The sequence below is a fragment of the Mercenaria mercenaria genome, chromosome 4, assembly GCF_021730395.1.
Source record: "Mercenaria mercenaria strain notata chromosome 4, MADL_Memer_1, whole genome shotgun sequence".
NCBI classification, from domain to species: domain Eukaryota; kingdom Metazoa; phylum Mollusca; class Bivalvia; order Venerida; family Veneridae; genus Mercenaria; species Mercenaria mercenaria.
In genome coordinates this window covers 88889464-88909114 of record NC_069364.1, presented here as the reverse complement: position 1 = coordinate 88909114, position 19651 = coordinate 88889464, and the positions used below count along the sequence as shown (strand labels likewise).

The 19651-nt window shown below is 33.2% G+C and overlaps 1 protein-coding gene across 1 annotated transcript in view; it reads right to left on the bottom strand.

Moving 5' to 3' along the window:
* Positions 1 to 19651, bottom strand: part of LOC123552396 (sacsin-like) — a 51062-nt gene that overhangs the window by 29549 nt on the left and 1862 nt on the right. The window contains exons 2-5 of the mRNA XM_053541910.1: positions 18085 to 18163; positions 2852 to 2967; positions 2014 to 2127; positions 1374 to 1521 (exon numbers count right to left, since the gene is read on the bottom strand). Of these exons, the coding sequence (XP_053397885.1) occupies positions 1374 to 1521; positions 2014 to 2127; positions 2852 to 2967; positions 18085 to 18088 (382 nt within the window). The 5' untranslated portion in view covers positions 18089 to 18163. The remainder of the gene's footprint in view (positions 1 to 1373; positions 1522 to 2013; positions 2128 to 2851; positions 2968 to 18084; positions 18164 to 19651) is intronic.

The window sequence follows — 19651 nt, the reverse complement described above, 5'->3', positions numbered from 1 at the left end:
ACTTTTGTGAGAAACTTGAATTTTAAGGCAGTGCCATAGTGTAGTTATACATATTAAATGAAATTAAGTTACCCTGCGAAAGGATTATACCAGTAATCAAAACTTATCCTGTAGGCATTATTTATTCCCCCGATTACCACAGTAGTTTAATGCAGGGCATGCGAAACCAAAGAGAGTGCCGCAGCGTATTAATACATATTCACATAAAATAGCATGTACTGCCACAGTGATGCAGCGGCCGTTTAAATATGTAACTTTTAATAAATAACATTAACTGTTTGTTTAATCTGCATATAAATACCATAGTAGACTATTGCAGGAAACAAGAAACTATCAGTTGTGCCACAGTGTAGTTATACCAATAACCACACAATGGACATAACTACCATAGTGTAGCAACCGTTTTACATAAAAATTACCGCAGCATAAAAATGTAGTATATTTTGTTAATTCCTTCTATTTTCAATTGCGAAAAAATACAATTTCACCCAAATACTGCATTATGCGCTATGGAAATGAACACCCCCATTTTTCTGGTACGTATTAGTCGTCTGCGGTAGCCCGCCTGCAAAACAGTAGCGGTAATGGAGAACCCCAAAAATATAGTCTGCATTTGGCGTCTCAGGTAGTGCGTCGGTGTACGATAGCGGTAGTCGAAAGGATATATCGCTTCATAAAAATGATTTTCATCTAAAACCTAAGCATCGAAGCTTCTTGATCTGAATAGTCAGTACCAGTGTGAGTAAGGTAATATAGACATTAGTCTTGTAAATTAACATATCGTACAAAACATATATACATGTATTAATGTTTTATCTTATAGATAACTTTTACCTCAAATGTCATTCATTTTCTTTTTGCTAAAAAATGTTCTACACTGCTTGGTATAGTGAATGGAAAAACAACGTATGATTACAACGAACTTCTGATATTAAATTGTGGACATACGTTGATTTGTTCGAAAAATATGCGTATAATTCCACCTCTGATTCATGTAGGAAAGTTGTTAACGAACTCAGCGTTGTCATATTTTCTAGTCAGTTTGGATCATTGTGCCCGTTCAATGCTTCTATGCATACACCGGTGCGAGGGGTGGTCGCGACCTTTATAAACAGACTGGGTCTGCTATAATTGCTGTTATCGTGATTGGTTGCAATTTATGCTTCAAAAGGACCTTCCTATACAAATATTGCAGGAAACATTCCACGTCCCTTTCTTTGATTAGAATGGGTAAAATTGTCAATATCTTGAAAAGGCCGAGCCAGTACAGAATTAATTAAATAACTATAAGTAAACTGAAATACTTTTGTATAAATGACATTCACTGATATCAAATAATAACATATCCAAATGCTGTTACAACAGCAATTTACCTGTCATGTGAAAGACAGACTTGAATCCAAGACCAAAGCGACCTATCTTTAAAGGATCATCTTTCTTCACGCTGCTATATATGGCTGTAATTCCATCCCAATCTGCGTCACTGAACTCAGCATCATTGTAAAATATCAAAGCTGGTGTCTGAAACAGTAACATGAAAATGAAAAGTGAGCTTTTATAAAACTCAGGATCCGCCGAATCCATTCAACCCGGTGATTAAGTCGGTGCTATGGGCCGTGAGGGGTGTTGCACTTTTCTTAACCCCTCAATAACAGACTCAATTACACTTAGCCTGCTATTATTGCTTAGTTGCGTTCTATGCTTCCAAAGAATCTTCTTACAGGTTTTAATCATCACCTAAATTTTATAAATGTTATTGCAAGAGCAACATTTCTGTTATTTGTAAATATGCAAAATATATTGTTTTGTCTGACTTTTAAAAAGGTGCTGTACTGTACACAGACAAGGTGAATGATGATACACAGCTCTACAGAATTATTTACAAATGTACACTACTAAACGTCTACGCCCTTGAAAACACTGACATTTTAGGTCCGCATTTTGTATGTATTTCTTTTATAAACATTTAAATTTGAAATTATTGTAACTATCACACAAGTGCATGTTTCCTACCTTTAAAAACTTCCCATACTTGAGATTTGCTAGACCACTTTCCACTGACGTATTACCTTCATACAGTATGCCCATCTTTGTAGCCTCGGCATCGTCCGCATTTTGCACGAGTTCCTGAAATACAATTACATTGTCATGGCTAATCTTGTTACACGTGCACATTTATCTCATGATTGTCACCACAACTTGCCACACTGAAAATTTCATATACTGCTTTATCATTTGCAATGGAAATCTGAAATTCTCTTGTCAGCTATCAGACAAAGGCTGTGTTAGATTGTTTATTTATTTTGTGAGGTTTAACGTCGCACCAATGATAGGTCATATGGCAACTTTCCAGCTTTGATGGTGGAGGAAGACCCCAGGTGCCCCTCCGTGCATTATTTCATCACGAGCGGCACCTGGGTAGAACCACCGACCTTCCGTAAGCCAGCTGGATGGCTTCCTCACATGAAGAATTCAACGCCCCGAGTGAGGCTCGAACCTACATTGATGAGGGGCAAATGATTTGAAGTCAGCGACTGTGTTGGGTTGTTTTATAATAGATTTATATGGCGAATACTCTGGACCATTAATGTCTGTCCCAATATCACAGTGACTAAACGCTTATCTGTTTGAACATATTGCCAGCGCATAGTTGTTTTTTTATACCATGCTAAAATAATCGATCTTTCCAAAAGTTTCTGGAATGCTTACTCGCATAAATGATTCCAAGCCCGCTTACCCACAGTAGTGACAGACATGTAACACGACGTCTGTAACCATGTCTACTCGGCCATGTAAGTCTTCCATGGGGTTAGTATAGATACCTAATTTTGAATCAATTTGTTACGCATACCTTGATAATCTGGACATCATTCCGGTATTCATCTAGAATGGTTTTGATCTGTTGTAGTAAGGTTGGTTGTTTAATTCCAGAGAATCGTTCTTCATCGGATTCGGAACTTGAATCACCTGAAATTTATAGTACAGAGGGGTTCGTAACTTCTGAAGAAATGGTACAAGTACTATTTTTTGATAAATATTGAAAATGAAATTTATCAAATAAGGCTGTGAGAATCCCCGTCTCCACTGGCACCAAACCAGAAAAAAATGTTATTAACAACGCTTTAATAAATGATAAACGAATGGCATAATCGTCATACAAATCATATTTGGTTCAAAAATGTAAATACATGTGTTCCTCAAAGCTTCTTTTTGGACCGTCTTGCAGCCATTCATCCCTTAAGTGTATCAGTGATATTGGTTTGAAAATGTTTTATGTAAATGCTGATTTTATCTTGATTGATCAGCACGATATAAATCTGGCTTTAACATTACAGAGAGAAACAGAAAGTTTAAGTAACTTTCTAGCCAGGTATATAGCGACCCATTTGTGAATGAGGCTATGTATATGTTGTAAAGTTGGATTTTTACAACATAATGTTACATAATACATAGTTTCAGTATTGCATAATATAATCTAACAGTCTAATATTTTGTCATAAATATTTGTATTTTCAAATAGTATGATATATTGAGTTTTGAAAGCATAGACTTTTTAGCTAGTCTATTAAGGGCATTCAGCTAGTCTATTAAAGACTGCTGATTTATCTATATTGATCATTCTTCAGTATATTCATTTATGATACTTTACTGTTGTTTATATATTTCATAGTCATCAGTACTTTCAGTGTATCTTTAAAGCCCCAACTTTTACTACCCTGGCAGTAAGTTTTGTAGGAGGAGCCTATCAAATAACAACGCTACTCTAGACTGTCTGTTAGCTAAAAATAGCTCACTTTAAATGATTCACAGGCAAATGTAAACAATGGTCAGTTGAAGAAGAAATTTGAACTAGTTTGCATGTTTTGATGGTAAAAAACTATTATTATCCATATTGTGCAGTATCAATCCTATGAAAAATTGAGTCAAGACTAGCATTCCTGATTTTTAATCTTGTTTATGTAAATTTAACAATGAAACTCAAAATGAAACATTCATTTAACTAAAATTCAGTCATTGCTGGCTGGTCCATTAATTGAGATAACCTAGCAATAAATGTAGAAATAATAAACTTTAAGTCTGGGATGCCGAACAATACACACAAATTAGCAAGTGCTGCTGTGATAAGGACTAATAAAAATGATAAGCTATTTGAAATTATATTTATCACTGTATGTCTGTAATTATAGTAGTTCCCTATTTCTTTAAAACATTTTTTATGATATGACATATAAAAATATAACTGTAGAAATGACTATGATATTTTATTTGGTTTAAAAATTCAAAATTACTTTCTGGAGAAGTTTTGCAATGCACTCTAGCTAGGTGTTAATTCCATTGATACATATGAAGCCTTCTGACGATCAGGTTTGTTGATAAAATTAACCACGTGGGAATTGTTTACATTCTCTGTTCCTCTACGGTTCATGACCTCATTAGCTCCTCCCGGCAAATTCAAATTTTTGGCAGTTAGGTTTAAATAATATTTTGAAACTATACTTCAGCATTTTTTGTTTTAAAAAATAAAAACACCAATTGATAAAGAATATTTCAATGTGTATTTATGCAATTTTTCATAACTTTTTATTCAGTGGTTTATTTAAAATTTTGAAAAAGGGCTCTCTGATGTGAAACATGCATAATTTATATAAAAACCTGCCCCGGCACCATCTTGTGGCTTTTATATGGCAGTTGGGGGTTTAATGTTAAAAACTGCATTTAATATCATTACATATTTTCATTTTGTATTTTCATCAGCTATTTTTAGTAAGACCAGTTATGAAAGAACTTTGAGCTAATTTTAGATTATAGACAACGAGTTTACATAAGCATTGCCAAGGTCATAGCTGATTTGTAAGATAAATGTTGAATGGCTTATCAGAAAAATGCTGACCAATCAGAATGTACTTTACATCCTTCATGGTTGACTGCATTCTGGAAGAGTTTACCTTAGTAGAATTTCAAAGCCATTTCTTCACTCTGTAAGGAATTTTTGGACTGACAACATCTAAAAAACTCTCTTAGGGTTTAGTAATTAATAATTAATTAATTTTGTATTTATTTTTGGCTATATATTTAACCTAAGATTATTACTAAATTCATTGTAACTTTTCTCTAAATTAGTAGTAATTTTCTTTAATTAAGTAATTTAAATTCTATTGTTTTAACAGCAATTATTTCAGATTTTCATCTCTAAATACTTCAGTAAATATTGATAATTAATTTATACTGCTGTTACTTTTTAGGCACAGAGTCATATAAGTACAGAGTCACAAAATACATTAGGATACTTTAATTATACCATTTATTTAGATTATTATTTACTTTTTGGCAGAACTTAAGACTTTATTCTTTGTATTCATTAAGCTGATTTGTCATCTTTATCAGTATCTTTCGCATTTTTCTAACTTGTATATTTAGATCCTTTTGTAAAATATTAGTTTAGAAAGTAAAGTAAAAATCTGGTTGGTTTTCAAATTTATTCAGCATTTGTGTTTAAATTTCCCTTTAAAGTAAAGGGTGGTGTCATCCTGACGTGTCCACTGCTTCCAAGCAAACTATTAAACGAACATACAGACAGGCTGTTCTACAAGACAGCGTTAAACTAAATTATTATTCCCCACAACATATATATATGTATCAAAATAAAAGGTACTTGATTTATGACCGTTTATTTCTTATTGTACACATATACGGATGAAAAGTTAAGGTACTTCCGCAAATTGAAATTAGAAATTCATGTAAAAAATCAGAATCCTCGAAACAGCTTTCGAAATGCAAGCAAACAAAAAATATATGATAAAACTTGAAAAGATATATCTGTAGGTAAACTTGCGAGCATGAAAGTTACGTTGAACCCTATATCCACAGTGCTTTGAAAGAAAATGAGTGAACATTTTTGGTGCAAAATTTTAGTATCGTATGCATCCTAAATTGCTATAAAATATTTATTTTCAAATCAAAGAAATGCCAAAATAGTGCACACGAGCGCTATTTTCTCAAGAAAATGTCGTTAAACATTCTAATGCGCAAAACACGTGCACAGTTTTTCTAAAATATTTCGCCGCCATGTTTATTTCAAGAAATAAATATATGATTGTTCTTTTACCTCAGATTTCCTTACTGAAATATATATGCGTTCTTATCAATGGTTAGAGATATCCATTTAGTATAGTTTTGCACTGTCCGATCTCCTTAATCTGTTACCGATCCTTTACATTTAAAGAATAAACGCAATGTGTAATGATAGTTTTTCGCTTTACACACCTCTCTTGGACAAGAAAGCCGTTTCACTTAAAATTTGTAAGCATCCGCTGACAAAATATTGATGAAAGATCGGGACTTTTTCTAAAAACAAGTTCAATTTTAATCATTTTCAAAAACTGGAAATATTGCACATTGTGTTGAATTTATAAATAAAACAAAAATCCCTCAAATAAGCCATTTTAGAACTTTTCCGGGAACTATACGTTTCAGCCGAACAACGCATTTCAAGATGACACAAAACTGACTTCTCTTTGTAAACAATGTCAAAGTTTACCTGAAGAACATTGCTGGAAAAGTAAAAGTGCTTACTTGTTTCAGTTTTACGTCCTGTATAAAACAATCAACTTTCAACTTTAAATGCATATATGTTCTATGATTATTCCAATATAAAAAAACCGTCCGATCCTTTCCATGAGAAATAAAACGAAGCAAATTCAACTATTTGTTTACACTTCAACCATGTGAAATTAAAGGCATGTACTATCACGAGACTCCCGTGCATTTTGAACCTCGTGGTGAATAAACTGAATTTACTTTCAAGTATGGTGTCTCAGCTGAGCCAGTTATTTGTTAATTTCAGAGAACATACAATAAAGAAGTGTTTATGAGATTATGCATATGTACGATTATTACATACTCGTTTCTATTTCCTGTTAAGTTACACTGGTACCGGAAACGTCAATATTTTTCCATACACTGACGCCTGAATTTCATATCGGGTGCGTGACGTAATTTAGTGTGTTGTTGCACTATTTTTTTCTATTTTGTGCAGTATTGTCAATCCTGTTCAGGCTATTGAACAAATTTATGATATTTACATTATATTTATACGTGTAGATGAGTATGTAATAAAAAGGTTATTATCTTTGCATCGCAAAATATGCACTCGTTCTTCATCGGAAGAATATTGCGCTCCTAAAGTCGCGCAATATTTTCGCTGAAGAACTCGTGCATATTTCCCGATACAAAGCTAATAACCTATAAATATTTACTAGTTTACTTTATATTAACGATGACAGAAAACAAGTGTGCACTCAGCAAATAGCAAGTCTGTTATTTTCAGGTGTTTACTGAACACTGATCCCAATGTTCGTAATTTTCAGATAAAGAACTCGTTGTCCTTGGTTTCGGGGACAGTCTTAGTACTGAACCGCTGCTTCCGCTGTCAACACCGCAGTAACCCCTAATGTAAAGTCAGTGTCCATTTCTATGCCGGAATTTCAATACACATTTATTGTAGGAATAATACACGCTTTTTTTGTGTGTATTAACGTCTGCAGAAGCCCGCGGGATTGTTTGTGACTGAGACCGAAGGTCGCTATTCTTGCATAAAAATATATTTCACGACAATTTATATATTGTTTTCATATGTGATGACTTGACGATTCCGGTACATTTTTACTTACCATTCCAGTTGTTCTTGGAAACGGTAAATATGTTTTAAATATCCGTATCCAGGGCCCGGAAATAAACAACACTTTCAAAAGCACACCCTGAAGGGTTTTAAGCGATTTTTTTTATCTCTCATTATTACAATATAAAATTACCGATAATTGTTCATATCAGTTCACAATTTGGTGGACTCGATCACAATTTCAAGAATAATAACTTTACATTCGAGTTATATTGGAGTACGGATGAGTACGAACGTAGTGTCATGTTTCCAAGCTGTTTATGTAATTTCTTCGAGAAATTAGATACAAACATACTGACTGATACTTATCAAAATCATAAATATAATACCTAAAAACAAAGAATCGCACAGGTAAACACGCAAGGGGGGGGGGGGGGAAGTCAGCGTATTCGTTAGTTACTGATACAGTAAAACATTCTATGGTTTAGATTGCGTATTTAATGCTTCAAGTAGAGGTTTTTATCAAAGAAAAAAGACGCAGATACTAGATGTCAATCTGCACAGAATTACATATACGTCCCTGGGAAAGCATTTTTAAAAATAAAAAACGGGTATTACTAGCACGTGAATTGCCTTGTTTGCACACAATTTTCTCTCCCTTTCTCCCGTTAATACACGGGCGGATCCAGTGAAAAAAGTGTGAATCAAAGGCCTGAAGGGCCTGAGAGTCGGCTAATGATTGATGTACTGGTAGTATAGTCTACCAGTTTCAGTTTGGTTTTAGTTTTTTTCCCCAACTGAACAGAGATTTTGTTACAATAGATGAAATGGACATTCAATCGATGCCTAGTAAAACTTTGATTGACATTAGACAAGTATTTAAACCCAATATATTTCTCTAAAATTGAAGAGTGGTTCGCAAAAATAAAAATGTTGAAAGTACAAACTACAATTTGACAGGTGACACTAAGATACTGCCCATGACTATAAATATTTTTCCAGTAAACATTTGCCTCCGGCATTACCAAAACAGGCAATTATCGGCTGGTATATATTCGCACATGATAAAATTTGAATATGAAAATTTATATATTGAAATTTTATAGCGCGGATTGCCACATACAATTTGTAACGGATGGACGAAAGAACTGTTCAGATATTTTACAGATAAGGGGCCTGGCAATAACCGTGTCACACGCTAGGTATTGTTCAATCATATTATAAAGGGATGTGAATTAAAGTATACTTACTTTTGCGTTTAAAGATATGTAAATGTTGCTGAGTGTCAATATATAGTGTCATGAATGTTTACATGACAGGAAAATTGCGCATTCGAAACTAAGAGAAGCTACTCGGACTAGCTACCAATTTCGGAAAAGATAACCAATATTATTATAAATGCAGTTCTTTTTTATAGTTAAAACCATCATTTATTCTATTTCAGACCTGTTAACCCCTTCAAAACCATGTCAGTAGTCCCCAAGTCTATGTACTTTCAATTATCCGTTTTAATTCATGTAGACAGACAGGCCCAGACTGGGCTGAAAAAATGTTTGAGCCATTTTTACGTGGTCGGTAGCAGGGTGGGTTTGGGGAGGGGTTTCCTTCCCGCTTTGAACTGCAGTCAGATTTTGAAATGGGCATTGTGGCAGGTGGTTAAAAGGGCAAATGTATCAAACTGTAAAGTGGCAATATGGGGGGAGGGGGAGGGTTGTGGGAGGATACCCCTCCTGCAATTAGGGTTTGGGGTATCACCACAAGGAAATTTGAAAATGTGAGACCTTGATACAGCCTTTGGTGCGATTTCTAACTGAAAATTTTATGTTTCAATTTCTAAATATTACCTCTAGATTCTTTTTAGTATTACAATATTCAAAGTATGAATGACTGTCACTTCATATTTTTTACTTTCAGGTCATGCCTCAGCACTAGAATATAAGTCTGATATTGATTCTATGTATGTATTATAAAAATAAATTCTAGAATCATTTCTGTTACAATAATATTTATCATGTCTGTTACTTTAATGTTTAAATTTCATAACACAGCTCGATATTTACCCAAAATATTATATCCGGATATGATTACACTTTCTTTTATACCGCCAAAATCTCCAGTTTCAACAATATGTTTTACAAATTGTGATGATATGAAGACAGTTTAGCCAGCAATTGGCAGTATCTGACATTGAAGTTTACGGTGAAATTATTTAAATCATTTCATAAAAAAAATTGTTTCGTTTCGTCAAAGCACTCTAACATAGACGATCTACTTTCGATTTCAAAAACTACAAGAAAATACAATTTAATGTTTCGCCGATTTGTTTATTTCTCGAAAAATAAGAAATAAAATCATTTTTAAAATCAGTAGTAATTCAACAAATCAGTAAGAGCTCTTTCTCCGGATAATTTATCCGCTTACTGACTGCAAAAATCAAGCCATGTGTCATCATGAAAAGCAGAATGGGTGACGGTTTCATTTTTTGCGAACCTGAATCGTAAGCAAATTATCCAAACCTGTCAAAATTCCAGAAAGGTTACGATCTAGATTCTTTCTAGTATTACAATATCCAAAGTATGACTGTCACTTCATCTTTTTACTTTCAGATCATGCCTCAGGACTAGAATACCAGTCTGACATAGATTATATGTAGGTGTAATAAAAATAAATTCTAGAATCATTTCTGTTACAATAATATCTATCATGTATGTTACATGAATGTTAAAATTTCATAACACAGCTCGATATTTACCCAAAATATTATATCCGGATACGATTACACTTTTCTCCATTTTCAACAATATATTTTACAAATTGTGATGATACGAAGACATTTAGCAGCAATTGGCAGTATCTGACATTGAAGTTTACGGTTAAATTACCTCTTATTTAAATCTTTTCATAAAAAAGTTGTTTCGTTTCGTGAATGCAGCCAAACATAGACGATCTACTTTTGATTTCAAAAACTACAAGAAAAAACAATTTAATGTTTCGCCGATTTGTTTATTTCTCGAAAAATAAAAATTAAAATCATTTTTAATATCTGTAGTAACTAAACAAACCAGTAAGAGCTTCTTCTTCCGATAATTTATCCGGCGGAAGTACCATCCTCTAACTACCTTTCTGTTAAACCATATTTCATGTATGTTATTCCCCAACTGTAGGCTTTTATCAAGTTGAAGCAACATGACTGTCCTTTATTTACCAATGTCGTCTTTTAATATCAAGTATTGCAATTCAAATCAAACAGCACACTGATATTTGTATGTAAAGTGTTTAAGGTACTTCCGCCATCTTGAATTTAGAGTGACCTTCATTTGAGGTGTGAAAATATTGTGAACAAAAGCTTTCAAATGCAGCTGTTTCAGAGTACAAAAACAGCTCAGTTTGCAAGATCTGAAGTAAAAGTAGCTGTATAAAAAGTAATAATAAAATTTGGAAATAAACAAAGAAGATATTTTACCTGTATTTTTCCAAATTTTTGGTTAGATTTATAAATCCTTTCAAAATACTTTATTAAAAATTCATGAATGGCAAAAGTTAGTTCAAAGTATCAATTAGTGCATAGGAGAATTGTCTTACCGAATAGAACTAAACTTAGTACAAAATCTGTTTTCAAATCTGACCACCTCATGTATTAAAACAAAAATAAATCTGTACATATTGCTATTTTCAGCATACATAAAAGTAGTTCAATGTGCGGACAATGACTTTTCTATGTATGGTGTACCAAACTGCCTAAAATTGTAAGAGAAGTCTCAGACTTAATGTGAACAAGATTTGCAGCGATCCAAAATTCTTTTCAAGGATTGTGCAAGTATAAGAAAATTTTAATTTACTATTGTGGACTTTATGTACTAACGCGCTGCTTATCTCACGGAAAATTTGGTGGAAATGGAATTTTCGGCACTTCCTGCGCTAACTACCGAAATTACTTAACGTAACTTTCTCACACATACGTGATTGTATATTTATAAGTTATAAAAACAATCGAAATATTTGCGTTATCACGATATATGCAAATATTTTAGACAATCTTAAAACATTTGGCCACAGTATTTCCGCATACTGGTCGGGGACAAGTTCGATGTGTATAATGATTCCTTAGAGGTTTCATGCGTCGTAAACTTGCCAATTTTGATCTTTCGACTTTTTATACAATATGAGAATTTATGTCCGTCCTTTAATGAAGAAAGAAAAAAATATATACCACTGAAATATTACCGTAGGCCAAATATTATTAAATTTAGAGAACTACTGTCAACTACCGACACGCAGCTCCTGACCAGATTGAGTATTTTTGTGAAAAAAATTATTCGCCGGTTCTCAAGAACCTAAATTTTATTTATGACTTGATATTTTTACAGAATCGTTATACTGTTATTGTCATGTAAGCTTCTACTTTATATGTAAAATAATGATGTTTAATTGGTTAAATATGGCCATGAAAAACACAAGTGGCTGATGTAATATTATTAATACATTGTATTTCATTTGAGTCACATCCATTTAGATGATCATTTTACATAAACGTATAAAATACTGTACATAAAATATAATGTAAATGCCACTCTAGCAAGTACAAGATACTTTACACAAATACGTCACTATTTTGACATATCAAACATAATAATTATGATTTACAATATTCGGCGAAGTCCCAGTTAATAGACTAAATATAATGTGAATTAACCAATTATTGTTCTCGAAGTATTAAATTTCTCATTCATTATTAGATATTATTATGCCAAAAGTATTAACTAACCTTGCAATTAACCGGATTAACCTCATTCCAACAGAGCCACGCGTATTTGTGTTTGTAAATTCATTGACGGTTACTCTAGGTCAGAGTAGCCAGTCAACTGAAACCGCGAAATTGGTCACGATGTGTCAATCAATCAGAAAGGCGGGCTACTCAATATTATGCAAATACGGTAAATTGACAATGTATGTTACTAACATTTGAAATACGAAACACAGCTGTTATTGTTGTTATTTCTTTTTTTTGTTGTTGTATTTACTTTTTGCTATAGATATTATGCTGTCTCTAGTAGTAGCTAGTGTTTGATGTAACACTAGTACTTCATTCACTATTCATTTACTTATTCAGTCCAGATCATATCTCATTTAAAATATTGTACATAGTCTTAGAAACAAAAAGTTTTTTTAGTTGATTAATGACGCATGAGGAATAACAAATTGAAATTTATTTTGATCTGATCGTTTCAAGGAAAGTTCTCTTTTTGCTACCTGTAACAAAAATTATAAATATAGCTGAAAAGTAAGTGCACTGACCCATTAATATCTTAAGAAAATTATGTATTACTAAAGGACTTCTAAATTGAATTAACATAGATATTCATTTCTGTTGATTTAAAATGTGTGATCACCATCCCCACATCCACGTTGATCTGTATCCACCTATGTGTATATATATATGTATATTTGTTCACATGTTATTACAAAATGTATGTTTTGTAATCTGTGTTTATCAAATAAAAGATCTGTTCTGTTCTGTTCTGTTCTGCAGCATGTAATAAATCGCAGAAAAAAAATGTGCAACAAAATATGTTAGGAGGTATTATAATTTGTATACAATTGTAGATAACCTGATGATTTGTCACACTTTCATAGATTTAAACAGATATTCTTGCATAAAAACTACTTTTTTCACTGGATCCGCCCATGTATTAACGGGAGAAAAATCGTGTGCAAACAAGGCAATTCACGTGCTGTTAATACCCGATTTTTATTTTTAAAAATGCTTTCCCAGGGACGTATATGTAATTCTGTGCAGATTGACATCTAGTATCTACGTCTTTTTTCTTTCATAAAAACCTCTACTTGAAGCATTAAATATGCAATCTAAACCATAGAATGATTTACTGTATCAGTAAGTTGAGTAACTAACGAATACGCTAAACTCCCATTTTAACTCTGCGTCAATTCAGATTTTGTAGACAACCGTGAATTTTAAAGAATTGCGTGTTTACCTGTACGATTCTTTGTTTTTAGGTATTATATTTATGATTTTGATATGTATCAATCAGTATGTTTTTATCTAATTTCTCGAAGAAATTATATAAACAGCTTGGAAACATGACACTACGTTCGTACTCATCCGTACTCCAATATAACTCGAATGTAAAGTTATTATTCTTGAAGTTGTGAACGAGTCCACCAAATTGTGAACTGATATGAAAAATTATCGGTAATTTTATATTGTAATAATGAGAGATAAAAAAATCGCTTAAAAACCTTCAGGATGTGCTTTTGATAGTGATGTTTATTTCTGAGCCCTGGATACGGATATTTAAAACATGTTTACCGTTTCCGAGAACAACTGGAATGGTAAGTAAAAATGTACCGGAATCGTCAAGTCATCACATATGAAAACAATACATAAATCGTCGTGAAATATATTTTTATGCAAGAATAGCGACCTTCGGTCTCGGTCACAAACAATCCCGCGGGCTTCTGCAGACGTTACTACACACACAAAAAAGCGTGTATTATCCCTACAATAAATGTGTATTGAAATTCCGGCATAGAAATGGACACTGACTTTACATTAGTGGTCACTGCGGTGTTGACAGCGGAAGCAGCGGTCCAGTACTAAGACTGTCTACAAAACCAAGGATAACGAGTTCTTTATCTGAAAATTACGAACATTGGGATCAGTGTTCAGTATACACCTGAAAATAATAGACTTGGTATTTGCCGAGTGCACACTTGTTTTCTATCATCGTTAATATAAAGTAAACTAGTAAATATTCGAACATATGCATAATCTCATAAACACTTCTTTATTGTATGTCCTCTGAAATTAACAAATAACTGGCTCAGCTGAGACACCATACTTTAAAGTAAATTCAGTTTATTCACCACGAGGTTCAAAATGCACGGGAGTCTCGTGATAGTACATGCCTTTATTTCACATGGTTGAAGTGTAAACAAATAGTTAAATTTGCTTCGTTTTATTTCTCACGGAAAAGATCGAACGGTTTTTTATATTGGAATAATCATAGAACATATATGCATTTAAAGTTGAAAGTTGATTGTTTTATACAGGACGTAAAACTGAAACAAGTAAGCACTTTTACTTTTCCAGCAATGTTCCTCAGGTGAACTTTGACATTGTTTACAAAGAGAAATCAGTTTTGTGTCATCTTGAAATGCGTTGTTCGGCTGAAACGTAAAGTTCCCGGAAAAGTTCTAAAATGGCTTATTTGGAGGATTTTTGTTTTATTTATAAATTCAACACAATGTGCAATATTTCCAGTTTTTGAAAATGATTGAAATCGAACTTGTTTTTAGAAAAAGTCCCGATCTTTCATCAGTATTTTGTCAGCGGATGCTTACAAATTTTAAGTGAAACGGCTTTCTTGTCCAAAAGAGGTGTGTAAAGCGAAAAACTATCATTACACATTGCGTTTATTCTTTAAAAGTAAAGGATCGGTAACAAATTAAGGAGATCGGACAGTGCAAAACTATACTAAATGGATATCTCTAACCATTGATAAGGAGGCATATATATTTCAGTAAGGAAATCTGAGGTAAAAGAACAATCATATATTTTATTTCTTGAAATAAACATGGCGGCGAAATATTTTAGAAAAACTGTGCACGTGTTTTGCGCATTAGAATGTTTAACGACATTTTCTTGAGAAAATAGCGCTCGTGTGCACTATTTTGGCATTTCTTTGATTTGAAAATAAATATTTTATAGCAATTTAGGATGCATACGATACTAAAATTTTGCACCAAAAATGTTCATTCATTTTCTTCCAAAGCACTGTGGATATAGGTTTCAACGTAACTTTCATACTCGCAAGCTTACCTACAGATATATCTTTTCAAGTTTTATCATATATTTTTGTGTCCTTGCATTTCGAAAGCTGTTTCGAGGATTCTGATTTTTCACATGAATTTCTAATTTCAATTTGCGGAAGTACCTTAAAATGTTCATGGTAATAAACGTTCGTCGCCGTATAATGTACACTGAGCAGTGAATGTACTTTAAAATATAGATTATTCTTTGTTATTTAGGGTGCTTAGTTATGTCAGTAAATGTAGTACACATGTATGATAGAATAAGACTTTCTAAAAAGGAATCTTGTAACTGAAAAGACTGAAAGCTCGAACAAATAGTATGTACGTAAATGATTAATATCTGGATATCTTTCCCTTTTTTGGTGGATGGAGAATGTGTTTAAAAATGCATTATCATTTGAGATGAGATGACTTACAATCAGTCAATGCTTCTGAGTCATAAACAGATTACCCTAAGTACACTGACGAGATATGAAAACGCAACAAACATATGCCTGAATATTTTTTTTTATTACAAAAAGCATCACCTTAAAATTTTCAACACATACACATCTCGATAATCTCTACCCATTGTGTTCAAATTTAATCAGCACAATAGACCGTGAAATTACCATTGTTTGTACCGCAACTTTTCCTCGTGCGCTCCGTGCAAATTTACCATGTGGTCAGTTCGTTTTAAATTTCATTTGAGAACGGACGTTCTAACGAAACGGTATTTATGTGACACCCATACTGTTCTCTCTATTGTTCTAACAGTCACATAAAAAGAAAAAGGTCACATAAACAGAACGGAATGAATGACATCAAAGAGAAAGTACCGTTATGCAGTCACTTAACCATCATTTCGCGGGCACGGACATAACACACCTACAATTTATAAAATCAATATAATTTTGGATAATTATAAACTAAAGTGATGCCGCGGTTAAATAACGCAGATCGAAATCGGATTTTAGGACTTTTAGAAACTGGAATTACGCAAACAGCGGTCGCTAGACGTTTTAATGTCAACAAATTGACAATATCGTGGTTGATTCAGCGATACAATAGTACTGGCTCCGTGTTGGGCAGTCCATGACCAGGGGCAACGCCAGCAACGACGCCACGTCAGGACGTTTACATTCGTCAACGTCATCTACGTAACCGTAAACTTACAGCGACATCAACTGCGAACATAGTCGTTGGGACAAGAGGCCGACCAATCCATCAAACCACAGTGACTAAACGATTACGTAATAATGGGATATGCTGCCGGCGGCCAGTGAAAGTTCCCGTGTTCGATGTGGGATGAGTTAAAACGTCGAATACGTCAACGTCCTAACCCTCCAACAAACGTACAGGAGTTAACGAATGTGCTGATTTATGAGTGGGGGCGCATTCCACGTCGAGTCTACAGGAATCTGTGTCGCTCAATGCATTCTCGACTTCAGGAAGTGATCAGGAGAAATGGGGGACATACCCGGTTTTAACGTTAAGCTTACTGACGTGGAATATAGCGCGATTACGTAATAATGGAGAATGATATCATTCGTTATATTTTTCATATGCATTGTTGATAAGTTGCTGATTAAATAAATTCCCAGTTTATGAGTGTTGTTTAATTAGTTTTTAAAAAACTCCCAACGACCATGTTGTTGCGTTTTCATATCTCGTCAGTGTAGGCTTTTTGAACCGGACCCAGTCATACATTTTATATCTTGTTCTGCTTAAAATAAATCTTCTCAAATAATCCCCCTCTATGTAGAACGAGTATCTTTTAGACTAATCTTTATAGCTAGCAATTTTCTTTACAACCACTTATCTATATTATACAATTTATCGATTGTATCATATTACTATATCAGCTCAACAATTGTCAATACATTTTTGTTGACTTAACATTTTATGCACATTATCTGGCGTTTTCAACCTGATCATTTTTTCAAAAAACAAGTATGAATCGAAGTATTATAAGAAATGTATTTATTGAATGATATGATAACACGTTTGTTTGACAGCACAAAATGTTTCTGATGTCACTCCATGATAATATACATGTATTTGAAACAACTGTCCATTATTAAGAACTAATAAATATGCTTTGTTATTCAAATTTATTCTCATTCGTCCCTGTAAAATCATTATATCATTTACCTTTTAATTTGCCTCCGATATTTCAAAACTGCAAGTTATACCAAGATACTTTAGCAAATAAAAAAAGAAATAGAAAGCGTGTCAGAAAAACATAATTGTGATACCATTTATGAGGAAAAACGTGAGCTATAGATTTTAAAGAAACAACTATAAATGAACACATTTTTATCACATTATTTTGTAAATAAAATGCAAATGTTGAAAGAGTACTAAATCATTGAAAGATTATTACATATAATTTAATACAATATTTAAAAAATATGAAAACAGTAAATGACGGTTTCTATTAATGCTATTATACGAAAAATGCATGTTTTTATCCAAGATTATATTTTTGTCACAATATTCAAAATGCAGTTTTTATCCTACGGTAAGCATGTATAAAATATGGCTCATGGCCTGTTTTTCTGGTCACAAAACACATTATTACATATCTAATTTCAAACGCTTACATGTAATTGTATTACTAAGTTACTTATAGATATATTAATGTAACTTACTCATATTATCCTTCAGTTAAACATTGATGTAAACCTTTCTTTCTTTCTGTTAACTTTTTCTACTCAAAACATCCATATCCTGTAAATAAATGAAACAAAAAACGTTGAAAATTTGCAATTGATTCTTGTAACCGTACGACATATGGCTAATCTAATTCAAACAAAGAAAGACTAACTCAAAGTATGGTGTTACTAAGTAACTGACATACGTGACGCGATTTATTTCCAAGTTTTTACAGACTACTTTACTCAAAATGTTTTAATTGTTTAACAGAACTAAGGAGTTTATTTTTGCAATACCATAAAATGCCCTGTTCGGGAAATTCAAATACATGCATACTTCTCTGGCAACTTGAATGAGACAAAAAAGCAAGGAAACAGTTGCTATGTTATCATGCATGGTCAAAAAGACCATTTATGCAGAAGGGGGTGTTTGAAAGGGGAGGGAGAGGCGGTGGAGGGGGCTGGGGTGAAGGGGGGGGGGCGGGATTGGGAAGTGGGGACTGACATTTTTAAATTAGGTTCTTTGCAACTTTGGCCGGATTATTTCATTTCTTTGGAACATGTGGGAATGGATTGAAACATTAGACACTTGTTTACTTTGGTGCAATGCGCAGGTCCCATGGCTCATTTTTGATTTTTAATACAAAATCATGCCCATTTTCAAGTAAGCAATTTTTTTTATGTTATTTGTTATCTCTTAAAACATCAAAAGACGGGGAAAGATTTATTCCCCTTTTATACTTGTTATGTTAATGTTTTCATTGTTTTAACTTTTTTGTATTTTAGTGACAAGGCTTTTACTAATTGTTATGCATAATTGAGCCGCACCATGAGAAAACCAACATAGTGCATTTGCGACCAGCATGGACCCAGACCAGCCTGCGTATCCACGCAGTCTGGTCAGGATCAATGCTGTTCGCTTTCAAAGTCTACTGCAATAAGAGAAACTGTTAGCGAACAGCATGGATCCTGACCAGACTGCGCGGATGCAAATGCACTATGTTGGTTTTCTCATGGTGCGGCTCAATTATGCATAACAATTAGTAAAAGCCTTGTCACTAAAATACAAAAAAGTTAAAACAATGAAAACATTAACATAACAAGTATGCCTAAAATTGCTTACAACATTGTGTCCTATATCATTTTAAATGTAACAGACACTGAACTTTTTTTTTGTTATGCAGATCTTAAATTAAATGATTCATGTTTCGTTTTAGTTCGTGTGCACTTCTAGTCATATATCCTTATATCTATCACATTAAAATAAAAGTTTTGATAGTTTTGATAGTAAATCAATATCTATGTCCGCTACACGTGTATTAAATCAATAAGTAACTAAAGGTATTCGCTCACATTTTGTTTCGTAAAATTGAAGTTCTCCAAGCGTATTTTCAAAGGAAAACCACACTATACTTTTAAAGGGGTAATATAAAATGTCCGGGACGCTTTGAGATTAAAAATGTCAACACTGATTCTACATAGGTGATGGACTGGTTTGATATAACGCTATGCATGACAGTATGAATGTTACTAGGAAACAATTAAAATCATGAATGTTTCTAAG